Below are 23,356 nucleotides of genomic sequence, written 5' to 3' on the forward strand. Positions count from 1 at the left end.
GTTGTCTCGCTTCGACTTGACCACGGCGAAGCGCTACCTTAAGATGAGTTTCAGTTAAAATAGCAATATCGGCATTCTTCTCTTGAAGAAAGTCGGACAATTCAGCAGTTTTGCTCCTGAGTGAGCAAGCATTCCAATTTACTACAACCAACTCATTAAATTGCATATTCGATTATGAATTTGCCTAAGGCGTTGATTTAATCTAACCGCGTTCTGCAGTTTCGTAGTTTTGTTGTCGTTGTTTGTTGACTCGATACTTTTTGTCCGTGTTGTGTCGTTTCATTTTAAACACCGTCACAGCCTCCGACAGTGCCTGCTTTAGTTCGGCTTCCATCATGTCGGGTAGTCCTCGAAGTACAACCTAGTACGAGTTATACGAAATTAATATGACTACATTTCCGCATTTTTTTTTTCAATTGAAATGCCGATACGCTTTCAATCCATTTGAAAGAATAAAGATTTTTTTAAGTGCGAGCCTGTAAATAATCTATGGATAAACTTATAAAATTATAATAAAGTATACTCTGTATTTTTCATGTATTGTTGCAAGTTTAATACCTTTACGTCGTCTATATGTGTAGTTTTAATCAAAGGCTTTTAGGTTCTGCAGCATTCATTATAGTTTTTATAATCTATCTAGGTACTATTGAAGAGTCAAATTACAGTTCATGTTTATGAAAATCTATGACGCTATCACCTTTAAATAAAACGGAACGTATTAAAAAGTACGGGTGTGTAATGTCAGAGACATAACTGGATGTCGTGAATACGAATAAAACTGACACGATTTCTTTACACTTTTGAATTCGAATTAATAGTTGATCGATTGTGTGAATTGCGAAACTTTCTCCTTTTTCACTACTAAAATTTTCAACGATTTTTGACGTCGATTATCTCTATCTTATCTAACTATTGCATATTTCGCTGTACAGGATTCATTTTTGACTTTTAGAAGGACCAAATTGTGGAATTCTCTACGATATTTAGTTCGGAACATTTATCTCAAACGATTTTCGCGCAGCGAAATGTGCACGAACCAAATCAAATTATTTTGAATTTTCGCTAAACTGATGATTTCTACCTTCGAATTTAAAAGAAGTAATCTTAATAGTTCTTTAGATAACATTTAAAGCCATTAGGCTGATTTTATATAATGTTGTCCACTTTTCGTTTCTTGTTTTCTTTCTCTCAAATGCAAAGCACCAGCAGCTGATGCAATCGTTCTTGCTTGGATTGAAACTAGCTTTGCGTACAAACCGACATCCGCACGCAGTGCCAAATGATCCGAAACTGGTTTAATGCATCTTCTCGCCTTGACGACCGGAAGGCAAATGTGAGCTACGGCCTGAGCGTTTGAGGTTTTTAACCACGCAGAAGGTGCGCTCTCCGATGCCGCTGTTTGAATGCGTCTTCTCGCCCCGACGTCTGCTTTCATCCAACGCACAAGAAGAAATGATCGATTTTCGCATTTTTTTTGCATAAATATCTCTTTATTAATCTTATTTTTGTGTATTACATCAATATTTTACAGTACAAGTGTTTTGACCCTTTGGCCTTTCATCTTTGTTGTTCATACGATTCGTTATTAATATTAGGTGTTTTAGTTACTCTTGTTTTACATACTAATGTTTAATCATAATATTTATTTTAATTATAAAATGTCTACCTACTTATAACTATTCCTAACCTAATACGTACAAATTTTGAATTATTTGTATTTCAGAGATTGAGCACCTCTCTTCAAATTTCGTGCAGTATTGTTCGAATTTTTGTTCTAGTATATCCAGTGAGGCCATCTCATGTACTTCACTAGTCCTTTCCCAAGGGGGTAGATTTAGAATCATCTTTAAGATCTTACTTTGAATGCGCTGAAGCCTAAGTTTGTGTGTTCGTGCACAGCCCCGCCAAACAGGGACTGCGTATTCAATTGTGGGGTAGATGATTTGTTTATAGACAGCCATCTGATTCTTCAGGCACAGTTTAGATGTTCTACAAATCAGCAGAAACAGAGACCTAATGAGTATGCTGCATTTTTGAACGATTTTGTCAACATGTGACCTGAATATCAGATGTCTGTCAAAGGTGAGTCCTAGATAGATAACTTCGTCGGACCATTGGATGACCTCATCACCGAATCGTATTCGGCATTCGTCTGATGGAACAAGTTTTGGAGATTTTTTTTTTTTCATATAATATATTTATTAAGGCACAATGCGTTAGCTCTATGATGCCAAAGGCATTTTGTAATAATAAGAATTGTGTAGGTGCTGGCCTCTCATGTTTTACTGGTGACGTACCACTACTCAATGGTAGTGGCCGTACGCTTGTCCGTATGGGTCCACGGAAGACACCCCCGAGTCAAAGACCCGGCCAGTGGCCCGCGTGCTAGTTATCGACAGGAGTGGTCCTCCGTTCTTGGAATCTGCCAGGTGACGTGAAAATGTATCAAAAATTGCTGCATCCTTCAGTGGGTCCGCGGAAAACACCCCCAGGCTGCAAAGACCTGGCGGGTGGCCCGCATGTGAATAATCGACTGGAGCGGCTTTCCGTGGCAATGATGGTGATGTTGCCGAATGGTATGAAGAAAAAAAAATAGAGAAGTAATTGTTGTGGAAAACGGATTGTTAAAGGGGGGTATGGGAACGAAATAACTAATAACTACAAATATTTAGTTAGTTGACATCGAGATGGTGAAGAGACTGGGGAAAGGGGAGCGAAAAGTTAGTAACAGCAAAAAGATCTTGTTAGTATCGATAAAGATGGTAGACAGACGGGGGATTGGGAGAATCGGGCGGATGTTAGTGTCGAACCTATAGGTGAAGAGTATTCTTAGTCTCGAAAAGAGTCAGGAAAACTTTCTATGCCAAATACAACGGATCACACTTGTATATTAATGTGTTTAAGGTATTGGTAAATGAGAAGCATATAGGAACTATCCCGACTCGCCAACACATCCCGATCCGGAACCTCAGGCGGTCTACCTCGGGCCCTAAGGGATTCCAGAAGCTCCGACCTGGCGTCACGATACTCTACGCACGACCACACGACATGCTCGATGTCCTGATAACCGTCGCCACAGGTGCAGAGACTGCTCTCCACGAGCCCAATACGCCGGAGATGTGAGTTGAATGTATAGTGATTTGACATGAGCCGTGTCATAACGCGAATGAAATCACGACTCACGTTCATCCCCTTGAACCAAGGTTTCGTCGATACCTTAGGGATAATGGAGTGTAGCCATCGTCCCAGTTCGTCATTCGTCCATGAAGTTTGCCAACTTTCGAGAGTTTTCTGACGAGAAATACTGAAAAATTCATTGAAGCAGATTGGTCTTTCATAAATATCACCTTCCAATGCGCCCACTTTAGCCAATGAGTCTGCCTTTTCATTGCCCGGAATGGAACAATGCGAAGGGACCCAGACTAACGATATTAAATAAGACCGTTCAGATAAAGTTCTCAAATGTTCCCGTATTTTCCCCAGGAAATATGGGGGATACTTTCCTGGCTTCATTGCCCGGAGAGCTTCTATTGAGCTTAGACTGTCCGTGACAATGAAGTAATGGTCTTTGGGCAAGGTTTCAATGATCTCGAGGGTGTACTGAATAGCAGCTAATTCTGCGACGTAAACTGAAGCCGGATCACTGAGTTTGTAAGAAGCGGTGATGTTCTGATTGAAGATGCCGAAGCCTGTGGACTCGTTGATGTTTGATCCGTCAGTGTAAAAAACCTTTTCACAGTTGACTGTTCTAAATTTATTATAAAAAATATTTTGGGCCACTCGAGGGCGCACGTGATCCGGAATTCCACGAATTTCTTCTCTCATGGATGTGTCGAAAAACACAGTAGAATCAGAAGTATCCAAGAAATGAGCACGGTTGGAAATAAACGAAGAAGGATTATTATTCTGAGCCATGTAATCAAAATACAAGGACATAAAACGGGTTTGAGAATTGAGCTCGACAAGCCTTTCGAAATTTTCAATCACCATCGGATTCAGGATGTCGCATCGGATAAGCAATCGATATGAGAGATCCCAGAATCGATTTTTCAACGGTAAGACGCCCGCCAGTACTTCAAGACTCATCATATGAGTCGACTGCATGCAACCTAAGGCAATACGTAAACAACGATACTGAATTCTTTCCAGTTTAATGAAATGGGTGTTCGCGGCGGATCGGAAGCAGAAGCATCCATATTCCATTACGGACAATATCGTTGTTTGATACAGCCTTATCAGGTCTCCTGGATGGGCACCCCACCACGATCCGGTTATTGTACGAAGAAAGTTGATTCTCTGTTGGCATTTTCGTTTCAGATATCTAATGTGACATCCCCAGGTGCCTTTGGAGTCGAACCAGACCCCGAGATATTTAAATGTGAAGATCTGAGCTATGGTTTCACCCCCTAGTTGAAGCTGTAATTGTGCTGGTTCTCGCTTCCTTGAAAATACAACCAGTTCAGTTTTCTCCGCAGAGAACTCGATACCCATCTGAAGAGCCCATGTCGATAAGTTGTCGAGGGTATCTTGCAATGGTCCTTGGAGATCGGCAGCTTTGGGTCCTGTAATAGACACAACACTGTCGTCGACAAGTTGTCTTAGCGTGCAAGATGTGTTGATACATTCATCAATGTTGTTTACGTAAAAATTGTATAATAGGGGGCTTAAGCATGAGCCCTGAGGAAGACCCATGTAACTGAATCGTATTGTCGACAAATCACCATGCGTGAAATACATGTATTTCTCGGACAACAGATTATACAAAAAGTTATTCAAAATTGGTGAAAGACCATGCTGATGCAACTTCTCTGATAATATGTTTATGGAAACTGAATCAAAAGCCCCCTTGATGTCTAGGAAAACTGACGCCATTTGTTCTTTACGAGCAAATGCCATTTGAATTTCGGTTGAGAGCAGCGCAAGACAATCGTTCGTTCCTTTGCCCCTGCGGAAGCCGAATTGTGTATCTGAAAGGAAGCCATTAGTCTCGACCCAATTGTCTAGACGAAACAGAATCATTTTTTCGAACAATTTCTGGATACAGGAAAGCATAGCAATCGGCCGATACGAGTTGTGATTGGAAGCTGGTTTTCCTGGTTTTTGAAGGGCGATCACTCTCACTTGTCTCCAGTCATGTGGGACAATATTACCCTCAAGGAACTTGTTGAATAAATTCAACAAACGTCTTTTGGCAGGGTCAGGCAGATTTTTCAGCAAGTTGAATTTAATTCTGTCTAGCCCCGGGGCTTTATTGTTAAACGACTAGAGCGCAAGTGAGAACTCTACCATCGAAAACGGTGTTTCGTTTGTATTCAATGTCGTGACGCGAGAGATCTTCTGTTCCGGAACAGAGTCTGGACAAACTTTTTTAGCGAAATCGAATATCCAGCGGTTTGAATATTCTTCGCTTTCGTTAGTGGTGTTTTTGTTGCGCATTCGTCGGGCTGTGTTCCAAAGAGTGCTCATCGATGTTTCTTTTGTTAATCCATCAACAAATTGGCGCCAGTAACCTCGTTTCTTTGCTTTAATTAAGTTCTTCATTTGCAAGTTTAACGCCGCGTAACTCCGATAATTATCAGGTGTTCCATTTTTTCTAAACTTTTTGAACGCTGAAGTTCTTTCCACGTTTAGTGATGAGCACTCTTTGTCCCACCACGGATTGGGAGGACGGATGTTAGTTTTCGCGCCGGGTACACGTTTCGTCTGAGCTTGACTCGCGGTGTCGAGAATCAAGCCAGCCAAAAACTTGTACTCTTCCTCCGGAGGAAGTTCTTGTGTTGTTTCTAGTTTCTCGGATATCGAATTTGCGTAGCATTTCCAATCAATGTTTCGTGTGAGGTCATACGAAACATTGATTGTTTCCGATGGTCTTAATCCGGTGGCGATTGAAATTACGATAGGCAGATGATCGCTACCGTGGGGATCAGGGATTACCTTCCACGTGCAATCCAACCGTAGCGATGTCGAGCAAAGGGATAAATCCAGCGCACTTGGTCTTGCTGGTGGTGCAGGAATTCGTGTCATTTCTCCCGTATTCAAGATTGTCATATTGAAGTTGTCGCAGATATCATGGATCATAGTTGATCTGTTATCGTCGTGAAGACAGCCCCATCCTGTACCGTGTGAGTTAACGTCTCCTAAAATCAACGTCGGTGCGGGAAGAAGCTCTATGATATCATTGAGCCGCCGATGCCCAACCGAGGCTCTTGGGGGAATGTAGATGGAAGCAATGCAAAGGTCCTTGCCTTTGATTGTAACATGACATGCGACAACTTCAATACCTGGTATCGAGGGTAGGTTAATGCGATAGAAAGAATAGCACTTTTTGATCCCCAAAAGTACTCCTCCATAGGGATCATCTCGATCCAGACGAATAATGTTAAAATCGTGGAAGTTTAAGGGTATTTCAGAAGTTAGCCAAGTTTCGCACAATGCAAATGCGTCACATTTCAGATTATTTACTAGAAATTTGAAAGGATCTATTTTTGGGATGATACTTCTACAATTCCACTGTATGACAGTGATTGAATCCCTAACCTCCAAGGATGACTTAGCCATCGAAGGATACGATCGCTGAAAGAAGGGGCCAATTTGCAGTCATCTGCTTCAAATACGTTTTCACTGTAGGCATGAAAGCAAATAAAATGCTTTTAAGAGGGTCAGAAATATTAAAATTTTTAAAGATCCAGTCCACAATATCAGAGAACTTGATAAGTCCAGCAGTTTCAAGATGGTTCTCTTGTTGATTTTCAGGGACGCTTGGGGGGTTCGGTGTCCCAGGAAGTGGTGGGAATTCCTTCTTAGAGTTTAGATTTCCTAGACCAGGAGCATTTTTCTTCGGTTTTGCTTTAACATCACTTCCTATAGCTGTAATTTTTCGAGGCCCTTCTAAAGATATCTTCGAACCCTTACTAGGGAGCTTATGAGAGGATATATTTCTTCTTTTCCTAAAGCTATGAGGGACAGCCGAAGATGTACCTTCCAAAGGGTCGTCAGAATCGCTCTCGTCAGTTGACAAGCAGGCATATGGGTTCGTTGTCTGTTTAGGGGGTGTGGCACTTTTCAGCATATCTGCAAAAGAGCGTTTAGAATGTTCCTTCAGAGAACGCTTCATTCTATCACCGCGAAGTTTGTACGCGGGACATGCTGAGAGGTCATGCGGATCCTCCTTACAATAGAGGCACTTTTCAATATTCTTACCGCAAGAACCATCCGCATGGGCACCCCCACAGTTAGCACAACGAGGCTTATTGCAGCAATGGGAGGCTGTATGCCCCAATTGTTTGCAGTTCGTACAATTCATTACCCGTGGTACATAGAGACGAACAGGCAGACGAACCCGGTCCAAGAGGACGTAGTTAGGCAAAGCCGAGCCAGCAAAGGTTACTCGATAAGAATCCGATTGAGGATAAGATTTTGTTCCATCCCCGGTGATCAATACTGAATGCAATCGTTTGCAATCCAGTATCTTGACATTCTTAAGTAAGGGATCTTTGAAACAACCCGCCCCGTACTTAAGAATGTCCTCACAAGTCAGAGTCGAATCGGTAACCACGCCGTCTATTTCGACTTCACGAGCTGGTATGTAGACACGGTAGTCCCGCGTAAAGTGCTCGTTTCGAACAATCTCGTTTGCCTGCTGAGAGCTGGTTAACAAGACCCTAAGCTTGTCTGGGCGTACTTTATCAATTCTTTTAACAGTAGGGTATCGCGAGGTCAAGTCGTGAGAAATTTTCAAAAGGTTTAATTTTTTCTCATTTGATTTGGTCCGGAAATAGACCGCGTAAGGCCCGGGCGGGAGTGCAAGCCCATCGGGATAATTCTTAATGCGAGACTTTTTATTGTCAGCGGAAGTCTCCATTTTATCATCTGGGGGAGAGGGATTAACAACAGAAGACACTATCATGGCACGGAATTGTCTCCGCGCAGATAACAGTAAAGGTATTTAAATTCAGTAGGAGAAAATTAAAAAAAAAACAACTACACTTAGCTTGTAATCCTTATTCTAGGAGCGGCCGTCGGGACTGGTTCTCGTCGACCGATATATCAAAAACACGGCAGTGCAAAAAACCTCCGAGGAGGAAAAAGCAACAATTGCTAACGTACGATAACTACACACAGTTTGTTCAATATTATTACTAGGCACTGTTAAAGTCCACCAACTCAATACAAACGATAGAAAACGGAAATTTTCACTTATTTTTATATTGGACGAAAAAATGACGCGCAAAAATTTTTTCCGTCCGCTCAAGCGCACAGCCTACTGAGCATTGAAGTTTTGGAGATCTTGAATGTGGAAACAAGATGACCTGAGTTTTTGCTGCATTGATCACAATTTTCCAGCTTGTAAAATATTCCGTTAAAGCGTCCAGACCTGTCTGTAGTTTATTCTTCAGAGCATTAATGACACGACCTTTGTAAAGAATGGTAGTATCATCAGCAAATTGTGACAGAACACCACCACCTGGAAGAGATGGGATGTCTGATGTGAAAATGTTGTATAGAATGGGACCTAGGATACTTCCCTGGGGTACACCAGTAGGAATAGTAAATCTTTCTGAAAGTGCATTATTCAGAGAAACCTGGAATGCTCTATCTGCAAGATAATTTTTGATAATTTTTATAAGATACATGGGAAAATTATACCGATGCAGTTTGAACACCAGTCCATCGTGCCACACATTATCGAATGCCTTTTCAATATCCAATATTGCCATGGCAGTCGTTTTGGACACTGATTTGTTTTGCTGGATGACGTTGTTAACCCTTGTGAGTTGGTAGATGGTGGATCTTCCTTTCCGGAACCCAAACTGTTCTTCCAGAAATATATCCTGTTCATCTGCGAAAGCAAGAATTCGCCTTTGTATTGACTTTTCAAACAGCTTGGATAGGGCAGAGAGTAAGCTGATGGGCCGATAGCTCTTGGAAAAGGAAGGATCTTTCCCCGGTTTCAATACTGGGATAACTTTAGCTAACTTCCACATTGAAGGGAAGTATCCAAGCTCGTAGCACCTGTTAAAAATTTTAGCTAAGAAAACAAATGAGCGAATACTCAAATGTTTCAGCTCAATGTTGATTGTGTTGTCGAAACCGGGGGCCTTCATATTTTTGGATTTTTTCACAAAAGCCATCAGCTCATTCGCAGTGACTCTACTTTCCTCAGGAACCAAGCTGTCTGATTAGTCAACCTCAGTTACGCTATCAGCAACGGCTCTTTCATATGGACTAACTATGTTAAGTCCTAAATTGTGATAACACACAAACTGCTGGCCTAGCGCATTTGCCTTCTCTACTGGTGTGATTAAAGGTATTCCTTCAGCTGCGTCCTGCGGTGACATCAGAGGAGGAATAGGCTTCGGTTTTTTCTTAAGCACCTTCGTTAAGGACCAGAAGGGCTTTGAATGTGGGAGAATTTCTCGAAGCTTTTGCTGGAAGTTCCTGTTGCGAAGCTCAGATATCCTTTCCTGGATTATCCTATAAGTGCTCTGAATACGGTCATAAAGCCGTGACATGCGAGAATATAATTTGCTGTCCTAAATGCGCGGGTGGACATGCTGCTAATGAATGTCAGTCTGGCACCGCCAAATGTATCAATTGCTACAAGCAAAATGAGCTTAAAAATTTATCAAACGAGGATGTACTCGAAGTCAATCACTACGCATGGAGTACGCAGTGCCCCCTGTATAAGAAACGGTTGGAAAAAGCCAAGCTCAGGATCGACTATTCTACATAGCAATCAATGCACGTTGCTTCATCAGAAGAGATTTTTGGTAATGAGTCAGTTGATTCTCCTGTTCTGTCAGGTAAACACAAGAACAGTATATGTCCTTCCGAGGCTATGGTAGTTACTACGCACTTTCAAAGCGGAATACCCTTCCAGTTCTCTGTTGCTGATTCCGAATCGACGAATGATTTTGTACCTTTTCGGTTCAACCAACTAAGTCCTGCATACAATCTGCCCGACGATGTCGCCTTTTCTCTGCCCGATGAAGCATCAATGGACCATGTTCAAAAAACTGTAAGTGAGCACAGTTTCTCAGGTAAATTCGCTACACGTATATGTCCAGTCGTAGCTGAGTCAGAAAACTGCACCGTTTCAAATAGCCCCCCTTGCGTTCCAGATAAACGACCTAATATGGACACCGGACTTATCACATTATACTATCAAAATGTGGGCAGCATCAACTCATCAATTGCTGAATATTCACTTGCCTGCTGTGACGATGAATTTGACATTTACGCTTTTACTGAAACCTGGCTAAATAGTGACACATTTTCGAGCCAAATATTTAGTAATAACTATAACGTCTATCGTCAGGATCGCTCTAGCTTGAACAGTTCTAAACGTCGTGGTGGGGGTGTTCTACTCGCTGTTCGCTCTGGCTATGAAAGTCGTTTAATCATTCCTCCAGGATCATCAGGTGTTGAACATGTGTGGGTTGCAATAAGCCTGGAAAAATACACTCTTTTCGTTTATGTCTTGTACATTCCGCCTGATCGTACTAATGACTCCCAACTTATCAACGAGCACTCGCAATCATTGTCATGGATCATTTCTCAAATGCAGACAACGGATAATATCGTCATTCTGGGTGACTTCAACTTCAGCGGAATATCATGGCAATTCCAGCCACCGCGCTACTATTTTCCTGACGTTGGCCGATCAACTATCGGAACTACGGCCACTGAGCTGTTAGACGATTACAGCACCGCCGGATTAGTACAATTGAACGGAGTTTCTAATGCTAATAATCGCATTTTGGATCTTTGCTTTTCAAGCAATGAGATCACAAATGGTATTTCAGTTTTGAAAGCCCCTGTTCCTCTAGTTAAAGAATGTGTTCATCATCCACCGCTTCTCATCAGTCTTCATTCTAGCCAACCTATCGCATTTCGTGAAATAACTGAAGCAGTGTCATACAATTATCGAAAATCTGATTTCGTGTCTATGAATCAATTTTTTGATAGCGTAAATTGGAATGACGTACTCTTTGATTGCGATGCCAATCAAGCTGCTGAAAAAATCAGCCACGTCTTTCTCTATGCCATCGATCAATTTGTGCCGAAAGTTATAAAGTCTCACACCCTTCAGCCAAAATGGTCATGCGAGAGACTCAAACAATTGAAAACTGCAAAAAGATCCGCTCTGAGAAAATATTCGAAAAATAGAACTGATTACCTTCATTCAGGATATGTGGCGATAAATAGCACATACAAACGTCTGAATAAACAGTTATTTGAAGCTTATCAACAGAAAACACAGGATAATCTAAAAAACAACCCGAAAGCTTTTTGGAAATATGTTAACGAACAGAGAAAAGAAAGTGGGCTGCCGAAAACTATGGTAAACGGTGATATTGAAGCAAAATCGACTGATAGTATTTGTAGTCTTTTCCGCGATCACTTCAGCAGCGTTTTCAGCGACGAGAAACTCGACATCGATTCCATTGCTGAAGCCGCTAATAATGTACCTTGCTTTCCATCTGTCGGCTCTCCGAACACTATATCGATTTGTGATGTGATCGAAGCGTGCAAGCGTCTTAAATGCTCATCGAATCCTGGCCCTGATGGTATCCCGTCAATTGTGCTAAAAAAATGTGCTCCCAGTATCGCAGCTCCATTGGCCAACGTTTTCAATAGCTCGCTGTCGTCAGGCATATTTCCAGACATCTGGAAAACCTCGCTATTATTCCCCGTTCACAAAAAAGGTGATAAACATATAATCTCTAACTATCGTGGTATTGCGTCATTAAGTGCACCTTCTAAATTATTTGAGCTGATTGTCATGGATTTCATGCACCGTTGTAGCTCACAGTACATATCTACCGACCAACATGGATTCGTTCCCAAGCGTTCAACAAATACAAATCTCGTTTGTTATACATCACACATCATTTCTGAGATGGAGAAGGGTCATCAAACTGACTCTATCTACAGGGTTGTTACGGTGGCGCGAATTTCGCGATTTTCGCGGATTTCGCGATTTTCGCGGATTTGGCGCGTTTTCTGATCTAGTTTTGATGGGGTGGCGCGGATCTCGCGCGGATTGTTTTTCATCAGGTTCGGGAAAAAGAAGTCCAATATTTTTACAAGAATATAAAAAAATGAACAAGTTTCGGTTTCCGGTTCTTATTGAGCAGAGCTGAAATAGACTACCCGTAGTTGCATTTCGTGATCGATCGCAAAAGTTAAAATGTACTGTGAACCAACAAACGATACTTGGGAGAAGCAAATCATTCATCATACGTCGAAAATAACGTCGTTCATGACCAAAGGCTGTACTACTGATGTATGAAAGGAATGTTAGTTCTGAACACTTTGTTTCTAGAGACTGCGAGTTCTTCGGAATCTACGAGTTTCACGAGGAAGTGAGTAGAGCCGGTTATGCTTTGGTAAACAATATGATCTCTACAAATTACTGTGTAAAACAATAAATTACCGAAATTTGTAAATCGTTGGACAGGTACGCCACTGCCAACGCACTTTGTTCTTAACTAAATAATCTTTTTCTAATATATTTACAACACATATTATCCCAGTACTTCTGATTTCCGGCTCTTTGAAACACATTGACCTACTGCAAACTTTCAAATGTCAATTGTGCGTAAATGTTCAAGTGTATAGCACTAAAATAATAACTTAATCTAATTTCAAGCCATCTGAAATATCTGCCTATACTATTTTCCGATACTAGGATTCCAAAAAGGGAAGTTTCAATAAAAACGTATTAATGATTGAGTTCTTATTGGTGCCTTTCAACGGATACCACGGAACTCGAAAGAAAACTAGACGTGTAAGTTAGAGCCAACAACAGTTAAATCTTGTCATGGATGTAGCTTATGTAAAGTCCAAGACATGAAAAATTCCAGCGGAATCACGTTTATGACAAGGTTTTACAGAAACAGCAAAAAAAACATTGAAAAGTATGCATATAAGCTGGGTTTAAAATGATGGAAAAATTACCTACTTTTAACATAATAGTCAGTTTATCGACTTATCAAAAATTTATCTTGAAAATATATGATAATTTCTAAATATAAATTGAAATATTCATCGATGTTCATTCGCTATCAATGTTAGATTAGCCCTGCTTTGAAAAATTGCTGAATAAGTAAACGATGCAGCGCTGCCAACTATACCGATTTTCGTACTCGATTCAGGAATATAGATATGCTCTCTTAAAATACCGATGATTCAATTTTCATACTGATGAATACCGATTATCAGTTTTTGTGTTTTGTTTTATAGGGGTAAACTAGGTTGAGCGACCTTTTTCTTTGCTCACAAAACCAGTATCCTAACTGAGTCGATTTTTGATTTTTCGAGATAGATATTGTACAGAAAGATTTTTCCGTCAAATACAGATTTTTGAAGAAAAAAAAAACAGTTGGCAACTCTGAAGCGATTTAAAACCAGAGATGCCAGGTCTACAGATAAATCTGTGTTTAGTAGATTTCAAAAGTCCTGCACAAATTAGGCTAAGAACACAGATTTCTGCTATATTACACATATTTCCACAGATTTTCAAAGATTTCGCAATTTTACAAAACTTTTGTTTTTGATCACCAACTCATCTTGAGCTTCAAATTTAATAAAATTTTGTCTATCACAGATTTTTTAACGCAATGACCTGGCACCCCTGCGAAGTATGTGCGTGAAAAATTTTTCATTAGTTTAGCTGCTATTTTCTAGTCATTCGAATAAAGAGCGCAACTTAAGTATTTTTTCTCCAATCGATATCATATAATGGGTAAATATAATTTGTAACGTTTAAAAATATGTACATATGATTAACAATGTTTACTAATCTACATTCTCAGGGAAAACTAAATTTGATCGGAACTGGATGACGTTGGTGGATCCCAACGGACAACTTTTCTCCGATTACATCATATACGACGAAGAAAACCAAAGTACACTTTTTAAAGTGTACTGTCGTATTTGCAACCGTAAGAAAATCACGTTCGATAATCGAGGAATCTCTGCTTTGAAAGATCATGCTCGAAGTGCTAAACATAAAGGATTAGCCAATATAAACTCGATGCCTCAGCAGTTACGGTTGAAAGCAACAAGAGAAGCTTCTGTTAAACAAAATGAACCTGGCACTAAACCTGCTAATGAGGTATATACATGTTAATTGAACGAAAATTCTAGTATGATTCTCGTCTCTAGAAAATTATAGAAATATTTTGAATAGGAAATTTTGGAAATAATTATAATTTCTATGTATTATTTCATTCAGGCAAATACAATTCGGCTCTATGCTACTAACGAGCAAATATTGGAGAAGGAATTGATTTGGACGATACACGCTGTTTTGAAAAACGAGTCCTTCAATTCCGCCGGAAAGGACGATAAGATCTTGCGACTCATCGCACCAAACGACCTTAAAGGGTTCAATCTGAATCGGCAGAAGATGACTCATTTTGTTAATGAAGCTATAGGACCATATTTCAAAGACCTTTTCTTAAATGATGTCAAAGGGAAATACTTTTCGCTTCTGTTCGATGAATGTGAAGCCAGCAATAAGTTAAAGGAGCTTGGAATATTGATAAAGTACCATTCACCGAAGCTCGAAAGGCTTATTAGTTTCCATCTCGAAAGCAAATTCATAGGTAAAGCTACAGCGGAAGTATTACTGTTGCACGTAAATGATGCTCTACGTAACAATAATATGAGTACAGACTTCTTAGTTATGGTTGGGCATGATGGACCAAATGTAAATAAATCTTTTTCAAGAAAGTTGAACAACGAGTTAATCAGAGAACGTGGGTACGGATTAATCTATAACAATTCTTGCATAATACATACCATACACAATGCTTTCCGGTAATATTAGAGAACATTTAGTTTGATTGTTACCCTATTAATTTATTTCTTCGATTCTTGTAGCTATTCGGTTAAGAAGTTCGGATATGATGTCTCGGATCTTGCAAAATACTTATTTTATTACTTCGAGGTTCCTGCAAAATGGGAAAACTTTCATAAAAATTGCAACAAGAAACCTAAACGTTTTCAAAAACACATCGAGACGCGATGGGCATCTCTTGGAGCAGCTGCGTCGACTATACTTGCAAATTTTGATCAACTTAAACAACTCAAGCTAAATATTCAAAAAATGAATAAGCACAGTTTCTATGAGAAAGAAATTTTGAAATTACTTACCCTTCCTGATATAAAAGAACAGATAATGTTCATTATTGAAATAACGCAAGAAGCAGAATCATTGATAAAATTTTTGGAAACAAATGATTTTATATTGTTTGATGTTTACGATAAGATTAATAAGTTTATCGCAATGTTTTTGACGAGATTCTACGATCCCGAAAAAATAGCAATTGCGCTGGATGAAAAAAGGTTACAGGAGGATGATCTCTTGAGCGACGAAGATGTTATTATTTACAAATCGGTTTGTGATGGTGCTGGAAATACCGTACAGTGGCCTACATTCAAACAACGCGTCAAGAAACATTATTTCACATTTGTAAATTATTTGTTCGAAAAAAAAATTCTTTGCAATTTTTTGAAGCTTGTTAGTTTTATGAAACCCCAAAAAATTAAAGATGGGCAATCGTTTCAGCAATTGGTCGAGCTGGCCGAATTGGTGAATTTCCACCTTGACAAAACCAAAATTTACGAGGAGGTGGTTCTGGCAAGTGTTTTCTTCAGTGGACAAAACTTCGATTGTATGCTCTCCGACCTCGAGTTCTACAAATTGCTATTTCAGCAGAGCTGTTGCCAGGAATTACAAAAACTTTTCGATATATGTTCTTGCGTTTCGCATTCTAACGCGGAAATCGAAAGAAGATTTTCACACTCAAAAATATTGATGTCTGATGGAAGATCCCGTCTCGGTGAAAACACATTCAATAATGCAAAGAACATAATAAATGGAATGCTATTCTTCGACAATATGGTCACTAATTTTGTTTGTGATAAAAATCTCATTCTTAAAGCAAAATTTGCACGACAGGCTTACGAAGCGAAGATGGACAAGAAAAGAAATGAAGAAGAAAATGCTCAAAGGAAACAAGATGAAGAGGAAAAGAAAGACATTCAGAGTAAAATCCGACAACAAGAGAAGGCGCTGTCTCAGAAAGCAAAAGCTAAGCAGGAGGCGATGAATTTAATTGAAAGAGAAATTAAAAAGATTAAATCAGATCATCCGGATGTGGCCTACCTTAAAATTCTTCTTTCCGAGAAGGAAAAGCTTGCCGAGCAAGAAGATATTGAAGCAAAAAAATTAGTTTCTCTGAAGTCTGTTTAGCTTTTTCAAAATTACAGAATTGTAAGCAATTTAATTTTCACTGTTACAATTCATCTAACTAAGAACATCTAAAAAGATATAGAATAAAAACGAAATCATTTTCATGGGATTTTGTATGTTGATTTATTTATTGTGTTTATATGATAAACTAATGGACATTTTTAAATTATATTCAAGTAGATTTGCAAGTTCTGCGGTAAGTATCATGCGCATAAAAATTGTGGTACAAACGCTTCGCTCGAATATCGCGCGTTTTTATTTTCAACTTGGCGCGGATTTCGCGCGTTTTAGTGTTCGACTTCGCGCGGATTTCGCGCGTTTTGATTTTGAAATTTTTCGTAACAACCCTGTATCTATACCGATTTATCAGCTGCTTTCGACAAGATCAATCATGATATCGCTCTAGCGAAACTCAACCGCCTTGGATTCCATGGTAGATTTTTAGACTGGATAAAGTCCTATCTCGTTGACCGCAAAATGTCGGTAAAAATTGGTGACACTGTTTCTAATTCGTTTTCCATTACTTCTGGTGTGCCACAAGGTAGTCACCTTGGACCTCTTCTGTTCCTGCTTTGCATCAACGACGTTAATCTTTCCCTGAAGTGCTTGAAGCTCTCGTATGCAGACGACTTTAAACTGTTTTTAAAAGTTGATAGCCAAAGCGATGCTAAATTTCTCCAACAACAACTTGATATTTTCGGTAATTGGTGTCAGGTCAACAGGATGGTACTAAATGCTTCAAAGTGTTCTATCATAACGTTCAGTCGCAAAAGAAAACCGATCATTTTCAACTATTCGCTTCTCGGGACCGAGCTAAATAGAGTAAGCTGCATTAAAGATCTAGGAGTCCTACTTGATAGTAAATTAACTTTTTGCGATCATATATCATATATCGTTTCTAAGGCATCCAAACAACTCGGATTCATCTTCTGAATGACGAAATCATTCAGTAACATACACTGCTTGATAGCATTATATATTGCCCTGGTTCGCTCTGTTCTCGAGTTTTCTGCAGTTGTGTGGTCACCTTATTACCATGACGGGGTACAACGCATTGAAGCTGTGCAGCATAAATTCATCCGTTTTGCCTTACGTCAGCTGCCTTGGAGAGACCCCCATAACCTTCCCAGATACGAACTTAGATGTAATCTCATTGGACTTGAGTTGATCGACGCAATGTTTCGAAAGCAATGTTTGTTACCGATTTAATCTTGGGAAACATCGACTGCTCCAGCCTTCTCGGACAACTCGATATAAATATCAGACGTAGAACTCTCCGGAATAACCCTTTTCTTGTTCCCCAGTTTGCTAGAACGAATTATGCGAAGAACGAACCTGTATCAAGAATGATTCGTATATTTAATCGTTGTTATACTATTTTCGATTTTAATCTGTCTCGTACTACTCTCAGACGCTCATTTATAGTATTTTTCAAGAACTTGACCTAAGAATGACATTACTTATAATTCGTATATTTGTATTTAAGTTTGTGAGTTCTATGAATATTATGTTAGTTTGTAAGTGTACCTTGTTTTTTATTATAATTAATTAATGTATCATTTGGATGTAATTATCTGTTGGTACAAAAGATGAGGAGGTTTTATGCCTACTGGAGAGAGATTCTTATTAAGTATCAACTCCAGTGGGCTTTTCCCTGCTCCAAATAAATAAATAAATAAAGAATAAAAAAATCTAGAAAAACAAAACAAACTCAGATACAATTTCGTTCTCCCTTGTTGATCTGAATCCGTTCGTATTGTACGATCAGTTTATATACGATGTTTTTCGATTTCTGATGCCTCTGTTGAGTCCGGATAACATTTTTCAATCCATTGTTTCGCTTTCGCGGTGTTTTTACCCATTAAAAAACAATGTTTTATCAAAACAAACAAACTACAAAACGACTTTACTCCTACCTCGATAACTCAGCTGTTTCTGGTCGGATCGACTTAAAATTTTGACCCGTTTCAAGTAAAGGTTAGTACTCTAGAAAGACGTGGTTACTGGTTTACTACGAGCGCCATCTCTGCTTTAGTCTCGGGACTTATTGATCCATGTTCCCATTTTCTATATGTCTCATACCACGTATTTGAAACTCCATTCTGTTCAGCCAATAATAGCTAATATTTTGGATCACTTCTCCTAAGCAGTCTTGTACCTTTCCGCGACTTTAAACTTGAACTAATTTTTTAGAAGACAGTCTCTACGTCTGGTCTTCAATCGGTGGGTTATCACTTCTGTATTCAAATATTCTGACAGGTTTTATTGGGTGAACCTTAAATCTATGTTCTTTCGACTTCAATCATTTTCAACATTGTGGGCGACTATATTGCTATCATATGTGTACAACGAGCATATCCGACCAATCATGCATGTGATGTAACCAATCCGTATGTGATTTCACAAATTGCGAAGCTCACCGAAAGAAAATTATATAACGGAAAACATTCAATGCTTGTTTGCTGGATCTTTTTTGAAAGGGGTTATAAGTCGACTATTTAGGTTGTGGATTCGAATGAGTATGATACATAATAGGTTGGCTTTTAAGATCTATTTCTTAAAAAAAACTCTTAAGATAAAATGAATTATGATACAAGAATAATTGCCGAAAGATGATTGTCTTTTATGCGTATTTCATCGTACTCCCTTAAACTTTTACTTGCAGTTCATTTGTGCCATCAAATCTCACGATTGAAACCTGCTCAAAGGTGATGTATTTAAATTATATAAAGAAAGTGAACCATACAACACAATGCAAGCAGCAGCAGTAAAACAACCAGAAGTCACTAAAACTCAACCCTGCAATGTACCGATCAAGGCAAGCTCTGCGGGATTCCCTGTATCTCGATGCGCCGACAAATCTAAAACTGACTACTCCATAATACGAGGAAAAACCGTGCTTGTTAGTCCAACCGAAGAACAATACGAAGCGCTATGTACAAGGTTGAGAGAGAGAATTGGTGATAATCGTGGCGAGACGGTATATGAAATTGGTGTCGGAGAAGGTAAGAGCGTTTTTCTTGTACACAGAGAAAGCAGTCTGCAAAAAAGGTTTGTATGCATTTTTGCCTTGTAAAAATTGGCCAAGTTTTCTATAACATTCGACTCAGTTCATCAAGCTGAGCATTTTCTGTGTGGATCCGACATCCGGTTCCGGAAATATATGATGAAGTGTGTTAAAAATGGTGTACGGTCACTTAAAGCTGCAAAACAAAAAATGTAAACATTTTTTGAAACTGGTCTCAAAACTACTCCAATCGGTAGTCATTATCAGTAGTCGACCAACCAAACCGATTCCGGCTATTTTAGTTTCTGGTTTGCGTTTCCGGAAGCACTGGAAATGATACCTATATTGTCCCAAATGGATTCTCAGCGATGGTTTGACCGACTTTCAAAAATTCTCAAATGTAAGGTATTGTGGTACGGGTTTGGAATTATATGGTAAACTGTGTTAATAATTGTATACCATACTTAGGCGGGCGAAACAAAACAAGTACAAAATTATCTAAACTGACCTCAAAACTATTCCAATCAGTAGCCAATATCAGTAGACGGTCAAACAAACCAATACCGACCATTCTTTCAAGAATATTAAAAACATATTTTGAAGAATAACACAGTATTATATATGAGAGTATGATGAATTACACTAATTAACACAGATTTTAAGGCATCACTATGTCTTTCGGATATTAGAAACTAAACTCATTTGAGTTGAACATCGTTTATCATTCTCAGGCGGGCGCAAAAATTACTATCTTGTAAAACAGTAAATAATTTACAATAATTTCCATACGTAAAATAAAAACGAACTAAAGTTTTGAGTGTAATTTTTTTATCATTGCTATGTCCATCGGATATTGGATAAACAGGGGAGGGCCCATTTGACTTGTAGTTCGATACAACTGCATTTTTTATTGTTTGAAGATGTTGTTATCACTGACAATCCATCAATCTGTGCTCTGAGAGTCGATCTCTAACTGATTTATGCGGATCAAATGAAACATCGTTGAAAAATAATAGGAAAAGAACATTACTAGCTTGTGGAACTTTTTAAAGATTATAGTTTCAAAGAACCAGAGAGACTAGATATCCCCCGATAATTTGACACGTTTCGGTAATCTTCATTATCAAATACAAGACACATGAATGATTGCTTCCATACACATATTTTCCTTGTTCAAAAGATTTACTAAAATAGTAGTCAGAGATCCAGCAACGAACATATTTTTGCAGTGTTCGCCATTTCTGGACTAACGATTTTGGAGCTTAAATTAACCATGTATTCAGTGGCATTCATCTCTCCGGTTGGCGTTGAGATGCAACTGGTAATTTTGTTATCTAACAGGTCGACTGAAAAGTTCGTATCGTTTCTATGAGAGGGCGCCACTAGAATTAAATCCATACCATTTTCAGTTAGTACCAACCTTCGAAAGATACGTGTATAAATTTGACAGCTGTCTGATTATTAGTTTGTGAGATATTGCATTTTGAGTGTAGCTACTTTTGTTATTGTGAAAAAAATGAAAGAAAAGGAATTTCGTGTGTTGATGAAACACTACTTTTTGATGAAAAAAAGTGCCGGCGATACCAAAAAATGGCTTGATGAGTGTTGTCCAGACTCTGCACCGTGCGAAGCAACAATTCGTAAGTGGTTTGCAAAATTTCGTACTGGTCATATGAGCACCGAAGACGATGAAGGCAGTGGACGAACCGATGAAAACGTGAAAAAAATCCACAAAATGATTTTCAATGACCGTAAAGTGAAGTTGATCGAGATAGCTCACACCCTAAAGATATCAAAGGAACGTGTTGGACATATTATTCACGAATATTTGAATATGAGAAAGCTTTGTGCAAAATGAGTGCCGCGTGAGCTCACAATCGATCAAAAACAACAACGAATTGATGATTCTGAGCAGTGTTTGGAGCTGTTATATCGAAATGAAACCGATTTTTTTCGTCAATATATAACAATGGACGAAACATGGCTCCATCACTTCACTCCGAAATTCCCACTTCACACACGAAATTCCTTTTTTTCCATTTTTTCACAATAACAAAAGTAGCTACACTCAAAATGCAATATCTCACAAACTAATAATCAGACAGCTGTCAAATTTATACACGTATCTTTTGAAGGTTGGTACTAACTGAAAATGGTATGTATTTAATACTAGTGGCACCCTCTCATAGAAACGATACGAACTTTTCAGCCGAACTGTTAGGAAAACATTTGATGGTATCGATGAACTAGTTGCTACTCAGGTAACCCCGAAATCGGTTTGCTTAACATAATGTCTACCGATTGGAGCAGTTCAGGGGCCATGTATAAATTTTTTTATGGTTTTTGTTTTGTCGCTTTAAGTGACGGATCCGGGAGGGAGTTGGTATCACTGGGAGTGCGATGCGGTGTCCTGGTGCTGCTATTAAAAAAAGTATAATTTCAATGTGTTGTTTCATACGTATAGTTAAAAATTTGGTAGAAATAGTTATTTTGAGTGATAGTGCAGGTATGACAAGTATGTGTTTAGTAGTGAGAGTGCTATTTATTGAATAATACTGATTCGCGATACTAAAGATGCTCAAGCGGCGGATACTGTGAATTTGCCGTCTCAAAATTTAACGATGTTAACCTGTTAACCGATCGAAGCGCCGTCTGCATGTCATTGTCGGTGTTGTCGGATGGAATGTGTGAAAGTTTACAAGTTGATCGTGTCATTCAGACTGAAGGTCTAGGGTTGGTCTGCAGCGGACCCATTCGCGAGTGTTTTTATTTAATTCTTTCAGTGGTCGTGTTTCATCTCGCGTTGCTTACAGCAGATCGAGCAGGAGAAAAGGGATACTGGTGAGATCGTTCCTGTTATATTGTTCTTACTTATTATATTTCTCCTGAGTATCGAAAATCAGGTTTTGTTGAAATCATATTGTTTACCAAAACATATCCGGATCTCTTTCTCTCCCTACTAACAAATCTCCTATCCCGTGATGCTCGTGGAGATACAGTGGTACCCGCGGTCTCTAGAAACAACGAGTATCGGACTAACATTCCTTCCTTTCCCTCAGTAGCACAGCCTTTGGTCGTAGCCAGCGTCTTTATTGATCATTTAATAAAAAGTTAGGAGTGAGTAGGTATGTACAGTGAAAATGATTTGCTTCTCCCAAGCTCAATTTTCTTGGTTCATTGTACATTTCCACTCATTCGGTCAATCATGAAGTGCAACTACGGGCGATCTACTTCAGCTCAGCTGTCGCTTTAAGTGACGGATCCGGATGAAATTTAGATATTTTATTTGAACCTAAGTTTGTGGAAATCGGATAAACCATCGCTGAAAAAAAATGAGTGTGATCCATTTTGGAACCGATGGTGGTTTTCGCCAGTTCATATATCATTACCAATTCAAATTGTGTAGTAATTTGATCATCACTTGCATGTTTAATGTCGTATGTACGTAAAAGTGATGGCATTGTAAGGAAGCACGTATCCACCCGGTGATGCCAATCGTGCACACGCATTTTCTTAATAAACTTACTTACAATACTAAATTTATTGGAGCAAGAGCACCAGGACATCAGCGCATCTGAGAAAGTTATGGAATGGTGCATATGGCATTGTAATGAACTATGTAATCGTATATAATATTTTTTATAGGGGTCATTCCACGCAAAATCAGCCGCTCAAATTTTTTTTTCATCCAACTTTCTTTTTCGGTAAAGAACTCGAAAAAAAGCCTTAGGAATTTAACTCAATCTTGCAAAGTTTCAGAGTGGAAACATTGATACTTCCGGAGCAGTGAATTTTTCAATTGCGGCCCTCATGCGCAGAGTGTACCGCAGCGTAACTCGCTCGAACACGGCCTTAACTTGTCGACACATGTCGAATCACTGATCGAATCCTAACTTTTACAGTTTATCGTTGGAAACGTTTCGGTTAAGATCGCGGTGTTAAAATGAATTCAAAAATTCAAAACATTCGTTGCGTTGAGTTTCTTCTTCCCTTCTTGAGAAATTCGATTTTTTGCAAGCAAATGATATTTTGTTTTACTTCAATTATTATTTCAGGGGAAAATTTTTTTCTGTATAATATGA

The 23,356-nt window shown here is 39.0% G+C and overlaps 3 protein-coding genes across 3 annotated transcripts in view; all 3 read left to right on the forward strand.

Moving 5' to 3' along the window:
• The window catches only part of LOC131436172 (uncharacterized), a 36,526-nt gene extending 18,840 nt beyond the window's left edge, over positions 1–17,686 (forward strand). Inside the window, exons 3-6 of the mRNA XM_058604714.1 lie at positions 13,613–13,750; positions 13,821–14,122; positions 14,243–14,829; positions 14,893–17,686. Coding sequence (XP_058460697.1) covers positions 13,747–13,750; positions 13,821–14,122; positions 14,243–14,829; positions 14,893–16,267 — 2,268 coding nt within the window. The 5' untranslated portion in view covers positions 13,613–13,746 and the 3' untranslated portion in view covers positions 16,268–17,686. The remainder of the gene's footprint in view (positions 1–13,612; positions 13,751–13,820; positions 14,123–14,242; positions 14,830–14,892) is intronic.
• LOC131436174 (zinc finger Ran-binding domain-containing protein 2) overlaps positions 1–19,059 on the forward strand; it is a 190,970-nt gene extending 171,911 nt beyond the window's left edge. Inside the window, exon 4 of the mRNA XM_058604717.1 lies at positions 18,933–19,059. Coding sequence (XP_058460700.1) covers positions 18,933–19,038 — 106 coding nt within the window. The 3' untranslated portion in view covers positions 19,039–19,059. The remainder of the gene's footprint in view (positions 1–18,932) is intronic.
• Positions 19,020–23,356, forward strand: part of LOC131436173 (GTP-binding protein 1) — a 49,555-nt gene continuing 45,218 nt past the window's right edge. The window contains exon 1 of the mRNA XM_058604715.1: positions 19,020–19,272. Within this exon, the coding sequence (XP_058460698.1) occupies positions 19,020–19,272 (253 nt within the window). The remainder of the gene's footprint in view (positions 19,273–23,356) is intronic.

Source organism: Malaya genurostris, chromosome 3, assembly GCF_030247185.1.
Source record: "Malaya genurostris strain Urasoe2022 chromosome 3, Malgen_1.1, whole genome shotgun sequence".
In the NCBI taxonomy this organism is placed as follows: domain Eukaryota; kingdom Metazoa; phylum Arthropoda; class Insecta; order Diptera; family Culicidae; genus Malaya; species Malaya genurostris.